We start from the raw sequence: 12,334 nt of genomic DNA, 5'->3' as shown, positions 1-12,334 counted from the left end.
GGTACTCAAAACGTTTAAAGAATGTAAAATATAACATTTAAAAAAAAATGAATCCTCTGCTGGTGTTAGTGTCCTTTCGGACAGCACATTTACGGTGTCTTACCTACATTGCTTATTTTTTCGTAATTAAAAAGTAGTACAGGTTGATTCTGTAATAATTTGCATATTCGAAAACTAATATTATTCTTTTAATTTTCAAAAACACCTTAAACAATTCATTGGAATTTCATTTTGCGATATGCAATTGGCACAGCGGTACAACCGCACGCCCACAGAAAGTTTGAAAGACAGCATTCCTGTGATGTACTTTGTACGGAGACAATATTTATAGTACCGATAGTGCTAGTGCAATTTTGATACTTGAAAATTTTATATATTTTTTGTATTGATATTATTTGTTGTAGAAAATATTCTTGTTACTATTTATTATTATAGATATCGTAAATCATAATTTCTCTCAAATGTAATATTTAATTGCGAAATTATAACTTTTTATCTTCTTTATTTTAACATTTATCTAATTAGTATTATGAGAAGAATCTAGCTTTGAAATAATCCCAATGGTTTCACAGTTACACGTGTATAAAAATGTTGTCATTACATTATTTTTTTAATAAGTAAACGAAGTAATACATTATATTATTATTAGTTTAAAACGGAGGTTAAATTGTTATTGTGTGAAATGGATCTTATGAGCTGGCGAACATTATTTTTATATGTTATACTTATGAATATTATATAATATATTTATTTAAATGAATTTATATAACGCAGCTTACAGTAGAGCGAATAGGCAGAAATTTTCAAGTAAGAAATAAACATTATGGCGATCATATGTATCCAGACGACCTTTCCCTCATTTTCTCTTTATCTAAAATTATTTTAACTTACTTTTTGCTTTTGCTTTAATTAACTCAGGATTTTGTCATATCAGGATGTTGTCGAATTTAATTATTTTCAAACTTTGTTAATTTATTTTATTGTGCTTGTTATTATAATAATAATATACAATTTATAGCAACATCAACTCCGTTCCACGAGACTTTTTTTTCGAGTCTCCTCTGACTATCGACTTTAATAGTTTTTTTTATTTCCAGGCAACAACATAATCGTAATTTCAGTATATATCATTTTAATTACCACCTGTGTTTTTTTGCGCCCTTTTCATGCTGTTGTGCCAGTTGTCGTGTATTTCGTGCGTTTTCAAATGTCAGCAAATTTAAATATGTTTGCTTCTAGCTGACTTCTATATAAGCCGATGAAATATTCGCCGCTAATATTCAGAAGACATACACGATGACAATCACCATTAAGTAAGAAATTATACGTTTACAAAATATCGAGAAAAACTACTAGGCATCATATTGGTTCAAAAAGATTTATATTCCTGTAATGTGACATGACACTTCGAATTTTAAAACTTCAATAAAAAAAAATTTACCTAATACTTTTATAAATATCGAAACAGAAAAAAATTATAAATACATAGCCTATTTCAATCACAGGAAGGCTAAAAATAAATAAACAACTTTGACATTAAACTGACGTGATATCATTGGTCGAGATCTTGAATAATCTATGGTCTTATTTATGGATTCATGAAAAAGATGCGTTTATAATGTCGGCGAATTTGTCGGCGACATTCGATGTTCCCGTAACATACATAAAAGCAGTGAATTGGAATAGTGTTGTATTATAAACAAAGTTATATTAATTTAGAACTATTCATAGTTCTAAACATAGTTACATAGCTTACAGGTTGTAAGCAAATCACATGTAAACCTAAGGTTTGTTTATCTCAACTGCGATTGGAATAGACTTTACCTAAACGCTCGCCAGCTCCCTAATCACTAAATTTAACTATGAATAAGGCAAGAACATTTCTCTAAATACGCTTTAGTTACCTCCACAGACATTTTTATTACGTTTATTTTCATCCATCACAGTTTTATAAATTCATCGCCGTCGCCTACACTAAAGGTGTAAAGTAAAGTAAAGTTTTTACTTTACTCTACTTTACTGCTCCTACGCTATTAGAGCGAAGAAGGCTACAGTTCCATACATACATTACACAATACAGTTTCAGTGTCTAGAAAATCTATATTGATTTAAATGTGCGTTGTAATTTCGATAGTCTATTGTCTACGCGTTATTACATACAAATGATTTAATCCTTCTTTACCCGCTTCGATATAATACATTATTCAGTTTAATTTTATTTGTTGGCAACATTGAAATTTATTAATTCTTTACGTTATCGCCGTCCTTCTAATTTCTTTATAAATATAATTATTATACCTTCTATACGAAGAACTTTTGATTTATAAGTTAATCTAATAAATCTTACCTAATTATTCGAATACAGTCCATCATTGTCTTTGTTTATTGTTGATTTTCATAATTATCTACAAAAATTCTTAGTCTATGTTTATATTCGTGCACGTTGAGAAATTACAAAGTTAGAGCGAGATAGCATTAATTTATTTTTAATTCTATCTCATATAATAAACGAGAACTATGTATTGCTAAGCGAGATCCGTGTACATGTTTGTAATTACCATGTCTACTACTAAATATATGTTTTTTCTCGTTCCTGCATATACGCTAAGAGCGAGACAATACTATCGTAACGCGTGAAATCCAAAATGATCTTACTTATGTGTGCATTATATAATTCCAATAGTTCACCATTTAGAGTTGTTGTATATACCCGCCTCGCTCGCTCCTAGGTGGTGAGAGCGAGACAGTAGTCGGAGAGCGTCCGGAGCCCGCTCCGGCCCGCGACGCGCACGCGGTGCGCGCTCACGGCGGGGTTGACGTGCGCGTTGTGCAGCTCCGACACCTGCGTGGAGCACGCAGCTGCCGGGTCCCCGGAACCGGCCAAGCTTCCCAACCTAAGGAATCATATGGACTTATACTCATCTGTAATTTATGGAATACCAGCGCCCAGCACATTCAATATTACCGGAGGAGCTATTTAAGATGCATGAGATATTTTAGATTTCTCGGAAAGTTTAACTTAAACAGGATCCCAGGAAGCATTCAAAACGACTTTGTTGGCAAATAAAAAAAAATTGTTAAGGAACGCTTGTGCGAAAGGTTATTATTATACAATTAATGAGTTTATGGTTGATAGCACACCTTAGGAATGAAACGATCGTCTGCTGGCTATTTCTTTTGATAGTGATTATTTGAAAATAATCACAAATATATATTCATTTTTATGTCAGGTAATTTTATCAGATATTTCGTTTTGTTTAAGGCTTAAAAATCCAAAGAAATTGTAATGGAAATATAATGGGGACATCAGGAATTTATATCCAGCTATAAAACTAAATCGAAAAAGGTTAAATAATGATGCTACTAATATAAAAAAGTGAAATATATAACGACTAAAATTGGTTTCCCGGATGCGCGTTGCTGTCCCACGGGTACGTGAGCACAAGGTTGTAACGGTAAAGTGTCTCACTCACCAGAACTCGTTCCCCGGATGCGCGTTGCTGTCCCACGGGTACGTGAGCACAAGGTTGTAACGGTAAAGTGTCTCACTCACCAGAACTCGTTCCCCGGATGCGCGTTGCTGTCCCACGGGTACGTGAGCACAAGGTTGTAACGGTAAAGTGTCTCACTCACCAGAACTCGTTCCCCGGATGCGCGTTGCTGTCCCACGGGTACGTGAGCACAAGGTTGTAACGGTAAAGTGTCTCACTCACCAGAACTCGTTCCCCGGATGCGCGTTGCTGTCCCACGGGTACGTGAGCACAAGGTTGTAACGGTAAAGTGTCTCACTCACCAGAACTCGTTCCCCGGATGCGCGTTGCTGTCCCACGGGTACGTGAGCACAAGGTTGTAACGGTAAAGTGTCTCACTCACCAGAACTCGTTCCCCGGATGCGCGTTGCTGTCCCACGGGTACGTGAGCACAAGGTTGTAACGGTAAAGTGTCTCACTCACCAGAACTCGTTCCCCGGATGCGCGTTGCTGTCCCACGGGTACGTGAGCACCAGCAGCTTGCCCGCGTGCTCGCCGGTCAGGCGAGCCGAAGGTGATCTGTTCTCGACTTGCACATTTATACCACCTGGAAATATAAGGTGACTTAACCCTTTGCCATTCTATCAGATAATTATTTAAATTCTCATAACGACGCATTGAACCTATTATTTTTAAAACAGAAGAAAAAGTTACACTTAGTTACAAATGAACAAAGTCTCAAGTGATTGCGCGTCGCAGTATACAAGGAGGAATACTGCATGTAGATAAAATAATACGTCAGCGCGCGTGACCTTCGTGGTAGTTGATACTTAAGGAATTTCCTTATCTCCACATTATTTCATTTACCAGTCTACAATGGGAAAACTATTTTTATTCATAAAAAAATGCCTATATATAACATAATTATATATATTATAATTAAAGCAATTTCAATGTTAAAACAATAAAACAGACAAAAAACAATCATTGCTTTTTATTAATGTTTTTTTGTTATTTACGAAACTGTTATCGGAATTTTGGAAGTTAATTTAAAGTGGAAATAAGTAGTTAAGTAAAGATAATATATAAATTAAGATATATTAATCATAAACTTCAAATCGCATGAAATACGTAAATCGTTAGGTTTGTTTATGTTTTTTCCTACTTCCATTGGAATAGGCTATATGTTGCATGTACAGTTGTGTTTCGGTTTGATGTGTGAGTAAGTCAGTTTAAGCACAGGCACAGAGAACAAGGTTAGTGGCACATTGTAAGGAATGGTTAATATTTCTTACAGCGCCATTGTCTATGGGCCCATTAGCCAGTAAGCCGCAATTATAACAAAAAAAAACTCGCCTTAGATTAAAGAAATATTTTGTAAAAAAAAATATATTTTTTTATATAAATGAGTACAAGACATAATCGCTAAAAAATATTATTACAAATTCAGCACTTGAAATAATCAGTAGTGTTGCCATATTTAAATCAGCGAATTAAAACTATATACTTTTTTCGATTAGTAACTAAAATTTACCTTTGGGATGCCGTTTACTTTCGAAGAAAATACGTTTTTCAACCGGGGACTCACTCTGCTCCGTTGAATTTGTAAACAACGCTAAAAAAACATTTCCATAAAAATAATCAATAGGAATCATTATGATCAATTATCATTTTTGTAACATATCAATGGACATACAATTAATTCATTCAATAGATCATTTACTTACCTGTTATTCCAGGACTAGTTTTAATGAATGCAAAATTGACATCAGTTACGTGATTCAACAGATCCTTCCTGAGGAAAGCGCGTATCCTCTCCAAGAATGTCAAAACGTAGACATCTGGCTGATGTGGGGATATTTTCCATACGCCGAGACCTTACGAAAAAACGCGAAATTACTTAGTAACAACAATGAAGTATTTAGTAATGAGTGTTAACAATTATGATGAAACAACATTGAAATAAAATAAAAACTAATGAAACATCAATGGTCCAATAAAAATTAATACCAAATACACAACAATTAATAAAAAAACAAGAGAATAATTGTCATGTTATTTTTTAATTACTATGGGTGTACAAATCGACTAATATTATTACTGATCTGACACTGATCCACTCACCACATCCAATGACATTAACGAAGGCATTCTTCCCAGCTTCCTTCGCCCTGTGTTCAGCTTCCAACAGGGTGCTTTCAGCTAACACACTTATCCTCTTGTAATAAACTTCGTTATCAAATATATCTTCAGTGCCCGGCCTTTTGATATATCGGTCCATGTATCGTTTTTCTTCGTCCTTATCTTGTATGTTTATGTACGAAGATAATTCTTCGTATGTGTAGCTGTGAACCTAAGTAATAGTACATATTTTTTTATTTATTTTCGTCAAGAATATCGACTTCCGGCGATCGTCAAAAACGGATATTGACTTTTAGAAGTTGGTTTATCGATGATTAATAAAGAACTACTGAAATAATAAGAATAAAAATCTGAGCGCTAGCTGAACTCGAGTATACAATTTTATTATTTATTATGACAGCACTGTCTATATTATTTTTTAATGTAGCTGCGTGTGACGTAGACGAATTAATTTAACCGATACGTTCATAAATTTATGACACCCAAATTCACGAAGAAACAAGTGATGTAGATTATAAAAGTTCAAGAAAAAGTATCAGTGTTGTTTATGGTACCCAAACCTCATATACGAAGACTACTTTTCAATTCGATTTGATTTAAATTGAAACAATAATTGGTTACTCTCCGAAGAATTGCAAAATACAGAATTTGACAACTATTTATTTAAAAATATACAGATAGCCAAAATAATCTTTGCAGGTGATCGATTGCGTCCAATATAATATTTGCAGTTGTTTTGATTATGTACTCCGGAATTCGTCTACGAGATCCATACTCAAGAAACTAAGCAACTGTACAGGATGTGTCACATTTCACAAGTGTGTGACTAACACAAATGCACTTTCTATTCCTGTCTGGATTTAGGCTCGAATTCCATCACAGGACTGCTCGAACACCAATTGTGAATAACAGGATTGTAAATCTGTTTATTTGAAAAGAGCAACTATGCGTGTTTCTTGCTGTTTTTTCTCGCTTTCCAAAACGGTTGTAGTGTTCAAATATTGACGATTCAAAAACGTTACATTGCGAAGTTTACTTGAATAAATTACATATGATATAATTTGATTTGATTTTTCTGTATCATATATCGATGAGAAGATACACCAACACGAATGCAAAAGTTCGGACGCAGTACCAATGTATTTACGTACTTTTCGAGAATTTAAAGTTAAAAACTTGCAACTTCAAAGTCCGAGACAGATAAGAAATTACTTAACAGAAAACCCCAACAAATTGACTGAAAGTTGGGTCAATGTTGGCTGAATCAGCAGCGAACAAGCCTACGCCTATATAAACGAGAAATATAAATTACAAATTCCCAACATAATATAGAACAAAGTCGCTTCCCGCTGTCTGTGCGCTTAGATAATTTAAACTATGCAACGGATTTCAAAGCAGTTTTCATAAATAAACAGTGATTCCAGAGGAAGGTTTATATGGACGCATATGATAGTAGGGTAAAGCCGAGAATTACAACTTTCTAGCCAGAACAAAACAAGTTTTTTTTATATTTATATCTGTTCTTCAATCTAAAACTTGTACGTAGACCCAGAGAGTAGATTGTGTGAAGCCGGGTCTGGTAGTTAGTAGTAGGTAGTTGGTAGTAGGGAGTTGGTAATAGGTAGTTGGTAATAGGTAGTTGGTAGTAGTTAGTTGGTAGTAGGTAGTTGGTTATAGGTAGTTGGTAGTAGGTAGTTGGTAGTAAGTAGTTGGTAGTAGGTAGTTGGTAGTAGGTAGTTGGTAGTACGTAGTTGGTAGTAGGTAGTACGTAGTTGGTAGCAGGTAGTACGTAGTTGGTAGTAGGTAGTACGTAGTTGGTAGTAGGTTGTACGTAGTTGGTAGCAGGTAGTACGTAGTTGGTAGTAGGTAGTACGTAGTTGGTAGTAGGTAGTACGTAGTTGGTAGTAGGTAGTACGTAGTTGGTAGTAGGTTGTACGTAGTTGGTAGCAGGTAGTACGTAGTTGGTAGTAGGTAGTACGTAGTTGGTAGTAGGTTGTACGTAGTTGGTAGTAGGTAGTACGTAGTTGGTAGTAGGTAGTTGGTGGTAATTAATAATATATGAACAACTTACCTGATAGAACTCCGACCATATCTGTCTCCACATATGCTTGGCAGACTGATTATTTCTCACATATGTTGTCTTCAATACATTCAGACAAGTCGTAGGAGTTACTTCCTCTCCGTAGCCATGCTCTAAACAGTTCTGCTGCTCAGTTATGACAATATCCTCATAGTCCATTTTACCTCGCCGCTCAAAACGTGGACCTATTAAGCCTGAAATGGAAAAAATTTAGTTGTAAGATTTAGTAAATGAATCGCCTTTTTTAGTGACATGTTTATAATATATAATTCTATGATATATAAAATATATTTATGTATGTAAGTATGTTTGTGTATAAAAGTTATATGATTAAAAATTGATATATTTCTTTATGATACAACATTCGTAAGTAAATATACATATATTAAACTATAATTTCTTTTATTTTTAATTTATCAATAATTTTTTTAATGACACCTCATATAGATAAGATTTTGTGTAACGCTTTTAAAGTATCGTTAGTATAGTTTATTCAAGCTGAAGCAGGAAAACTGTACGTAAACAACTTTGACCTTGAGTTCACATGAAGTAGAGATCACTTCGATATGTTAGATCATATTTCTAATTATTATTCTTTATTTGCAACTGCTGCAAAATACTAAAGGTGAATTATTATTTTCACTAAAAGCTGTAAAATAACCTTTATATTGATACAGATAAAATATTGGCAAGCATCACTGAATTTTCATGTGTTTATAATTCATCTCGTGCTCGGCGGTGAAGGGAAACATCGTGAGGAAACCTGCATGTGTCTTGCAAAGAAATTCTGCCAAATATGTCATCCACCAACCGCATTGGAGTAATGGGGTGGAATATGCTCCAAATCATCTCCTCAAAGGGACCGGTGGCCGTAATTGGTTAGTTAGTTTTTACTGTAAAATATTATGATCTTTTCTCTTATTGATAAGTTTGGAATTTATTTAATCTATCTTATAAGTTGCGTAGTACTACATAAGGTGTTCCATGTCAACTATTATTTTGTATAGACTAACTGTAATCAACTATTTTGATAAGGCAATATCCATGAAGCCCAGGAACAGGTTTCAAAACCTGTACCTTACATGCAACAGGCGAATATCAATTAATGGAAATAGAATTTATTAAATATCGAGTTTGTAATATTATAGTACCTTTGTATATATATTTACCCAGTACATAATATTCACTATTATTATTAGTGGGAGGGGATTTTATACTTACCAATAATAACAGCATCCTCCTCAGCGATATCTTCCCTGATGACACCAGAATTTTGTTTTTCGCCATCATTTATGCATTCAGTGTAACCACTTATGTACACCATGGCAGAGAGTTTCATTTCATCATAGCTCAAACAGTTCTCGAGGATGAGAGGCGGCTTTTGATGTATAGAACCTACTTGCTCCCAACCTTCTTCACTAAAATATAAAGCATATTTTAATCCATACAAGTATAGTATAATTTTAAAATTATGAGATAAAGAATTACTCACTCCTGTTCCCCAGTTATGAGCAGATAACTATCATTCTGGTTCATAAATGTTACAGCACGCTTCTTTAATATCCTTTCTATTAAATCTGGAACTGTCATATCTTTGTATAATGCTTTTTCAATATTTGACCCAAATTCCCTAAAAATTTATAAAAATCAACATAAAACAATTGTCACAAAAAATTCAACCCAACTGCCTCAATAAAGGTGTGTAATGTTTACGGATTATATTTAAATGTGTTTTGTTCCACTATAACTTTTAATTGCATTAACATATTTAGATGTATGAGTATTAGTAAAATCCTTTCAACATCCTGAATGACACTGGTTAAAATTTGTTTGAAAAAAAAAAACAATATGGCGGCAATTTGTCTCCATTTTCGATTTTTGAAAGTACTTATTATGTATTCATTTAAGTTACATATTGTTCTGTTACACAATGTATAGAGGGTTTTATTTATATTAAGGTATTATATGAAATTATTACCTTTTATAAATAAGAAAATGTGTCATTAACAGTAGAACTCTCTCATGTATTATTGGATAAGTTGATACAATATTTCTCTTCAACTTTTCAATTGGTTTCCGCACTTTCAATTTTTCTAATCTGAAAATAAGAATAAAATTAAAACACCATATATACATATTGCGCTCTACTCTCTCCTGCACCCTACTCTCCTCTAGTCCAGAGAGTCTTCAGTGTTTTTGGAAGCATTTCAACAATGTCAAGCCCCTTAAAGCATGTAAAACCACTCATAATTTTTACTCACTAGTTGATGGCTATTGCAATTAAGGGAAAAGGAAGTCATGGCTGTTTTGGTACCTACTCCTGTGCACTATAACAGTTATCCTAAGAATGGCCAGTAGATCATAATATTTATTAAATTATTTATATGTAAAACAATATTTTAAAATACCTGACGGTTTCGATGGGAAATGGAATAGGAAAAGCTTTACTCTTCTTTATTATTTCCTCAACATCATCTGTCAACTTTAATGCTGGTAAGTCAATACATTGTCGTAGCAATTCATTTGTTTCTTTGCTCATACTTGGATAGCACCAGTCTGGTTTGCACCTGAAATAATAGGACGAGTTTACTTAGTGGTAGGGCTTTGTGCTATATTCTACAGCCAAACAGCAATACTTAGTATAATATTAATTACTCCGTAAGTCCATACATCGACCCAATACTCCCCCAACATTAGGTGACCATGCCATCACACCATCAGGTGGCTCATTTGCCCATAACTCACAACCTCAGTTTATATATTTAAATAAAACTTGATACATAAAAGAAACACAGAATCAATTATCATAATAAATAATTATTAAAATAAATATCCAGACTAACTGGGACATGATAGAAAGGCAATCGAGAAAACTTATATGGACACTTACTGTTTTTTACAAGCTCAGAGAATAACATTTATAAAACAATTACAAATATAAAAACAAGCCTTCATAATTTCTACATATAAGAAAATTGTCATAATAGTGTATAAACCAATGTATTGCTACAAATGTTAGACACAAAATGATGTAAAATAGTAAGGGACGATATAACATAAACACTGTTTTAGCATAATTTCCTTGCAAAGGTTGTATAAAGTTTATGTAAAAAAGTTTGCTAGATCCTACTTGATAAAAGTTTATTTTTAAATATAATAATAGAAAATTCAGTCTATTGATGTAGCTCTAAACAGACTTGACAACAGTGATGGAGGTATACAACAAAGGTATTACTACAGGTAAATACACGATCCAAAGATATATGTGCATAGAACATTATTTTGTTTTTTTTAATTTTTAAATACTCATATACCATATAGCATAACAAACATACTGCCAAAACTGATATTCTTGACATCATTTTTTTTTTAAATTAATTAAATAATTACTGGCAATTGGTAAGTAGACCCCTTTGCCTATAAATATTGATCATTTAAAAAGTGTACACCCTTCCTTATAACATCAATACACCATGGTAGACATGTTGTTACATGTACACTGGCACACTCACTAATATTTATTTGTGATAAGTGGCCACTACTCTAGCAATATTATTTTTAAAATGTTTTTTAAACTTAAATTTACTCATCATGTTTATTTTATTTTATCTATATTGTATTGTATCTGTAGAATTTATTTGTATTGTAATATTTACATAAATTTTTTACTCCTTTTAGCTTCTTGCAAGATCATTTCTACAAAGTAAAGAGATTTACAACAACAGGAACTTATTGGAGGTTGAAAGTCAGCAATCTTTTTATTCATTAAATAACTTTAAGGAAACAACTTCAACAATACTTCATTAGATATTAAATATAAAAAAAGCCTTTAATATTGTTCATTATAATTAAAATTAACTTAGAAAATAATAATTAATATTAATTGGCAAGTTGTTTTTTTTGGCTTTTTACAAGTGATACTAAATAAACATCTTAAGGATCCTATAATTTTCAAAAAATAATAACTTTGTGTTCCTTAAAGTACCTATATTAAGGAATTATTAAATATGTAACACTTTTAATCTTGTACGAACATATACACAACCATGCTTTTTAAAAAACAATATATATTATTATTAATATAACTAGTTATTTGTCTGGATGAATTTCTCCAGGCAGGTTGAATTTGCAGATAATTGGAAAAGGATAAATTTCCACTTACCAAGATATGTTCTGGAAATGACGCAAAATATCCATTTTCTTTGATTGGACCTATAACAACATTCTTAATAATTAATAAAAAAAAACCTTTATCGATGGTTTTGTATATGTTATTATTATATATTGTATTGCAATGCACTGACCACTTGTCTCAAAATTATGCAATACGAAATTGGCAAAAAATTAACGAAACGCATGAAATGAACAAGCACTACTAATCATGTGCAGGCGATCATGCATTTACAAAATTTCTTTGTATATTATTTTATAGCGCATAAAACTTGACGCAATTTACAAAATACAAATTGCAATTCGGCGAATATTCATTTAAACTGTCACTGTCATTTCCGACCTATCAGTCCCTATCTAATGATTGACATTTGTCACAGGATACCGATAGGGATAAGGTGAACTTATCAGTACTTCCATGGACAATTTTAGGCTATAATAATAAAAAATGTATTTGTACGATCATTCTATA

General features: G+C 32.8%; 1 protein-coding gene across 3 annotated transcripts; it reads right to left on the bottom strand.

The window, feature by feature from the left end:
* Positions 1-2,272: 2,272 nt before the first annotated feature.
* LOC113397671 (uncharacterized) lies at positions 2,273-12,156 on the bottom strand. Of its 3 annotated transcripts, none has more exons than XM_064218641.1 (12): positions 11,997-12,156; positions 11,855-11,904; positions 10,101-10,259; positions 9,671-9,790; positions 9,185-9,322; positions 8,914-9,110; positions 7,684-7,886; positions 5,595-5,823; positions 5,198-5,347; positions 5,005-5,085; positions 3,954-4,077; positions 2,273-2,894 (listed from the first exon to the last, which is right to left on the bottom strand). In XM_064218641.1, the coding sequence occupies exons 1-12, from the start codon at positions 12,048-12,050 to the stop codon at positions 2,726-2,728; spliced, it is 1,674 nt and encodes a 557-aa protein (XP_064074711.1). In that variant the 5' UTR covers positions 12,051-12,156; the 3' UTR covers positions 2,273-2,725. The 3 variants fall into 3 exon arrangements, 2 of the variants coding, with proteins under 2 accessions (XP_064074711.1, XP_064074712.1); XM_064218642.1 differs by having other exon boundaries at positions 11,855-11,917; positions 11,997-12,104; XR_010309528.1 differs by having other exon boundaries at positions 2,753-2,894; positions 3,474-4,077; positions 11,997-12,155.
* Positions 12,157-12,334: the final 178 nt, after the last annotated feature.

Source organism: Vanessa tameamea, chromosome 23, assembly GCF_037043105.1.
Source record: "Vanessa tameamea isolate UH-Manoa-2023 chromosome 23, ilVanTame1 primary haplotype, whole genome shotgun sequence".
NCBI lineage: Eukaryota > Metazoa > Arthropoda > Insecta > Lepidoptera > Nymphalidae > Vanessa > Vanessa tameamea.
Note: the sequence above shows the minus strand (reverse complement) of the source record. Positions and strands in the feature narration are given on the sequence as shown.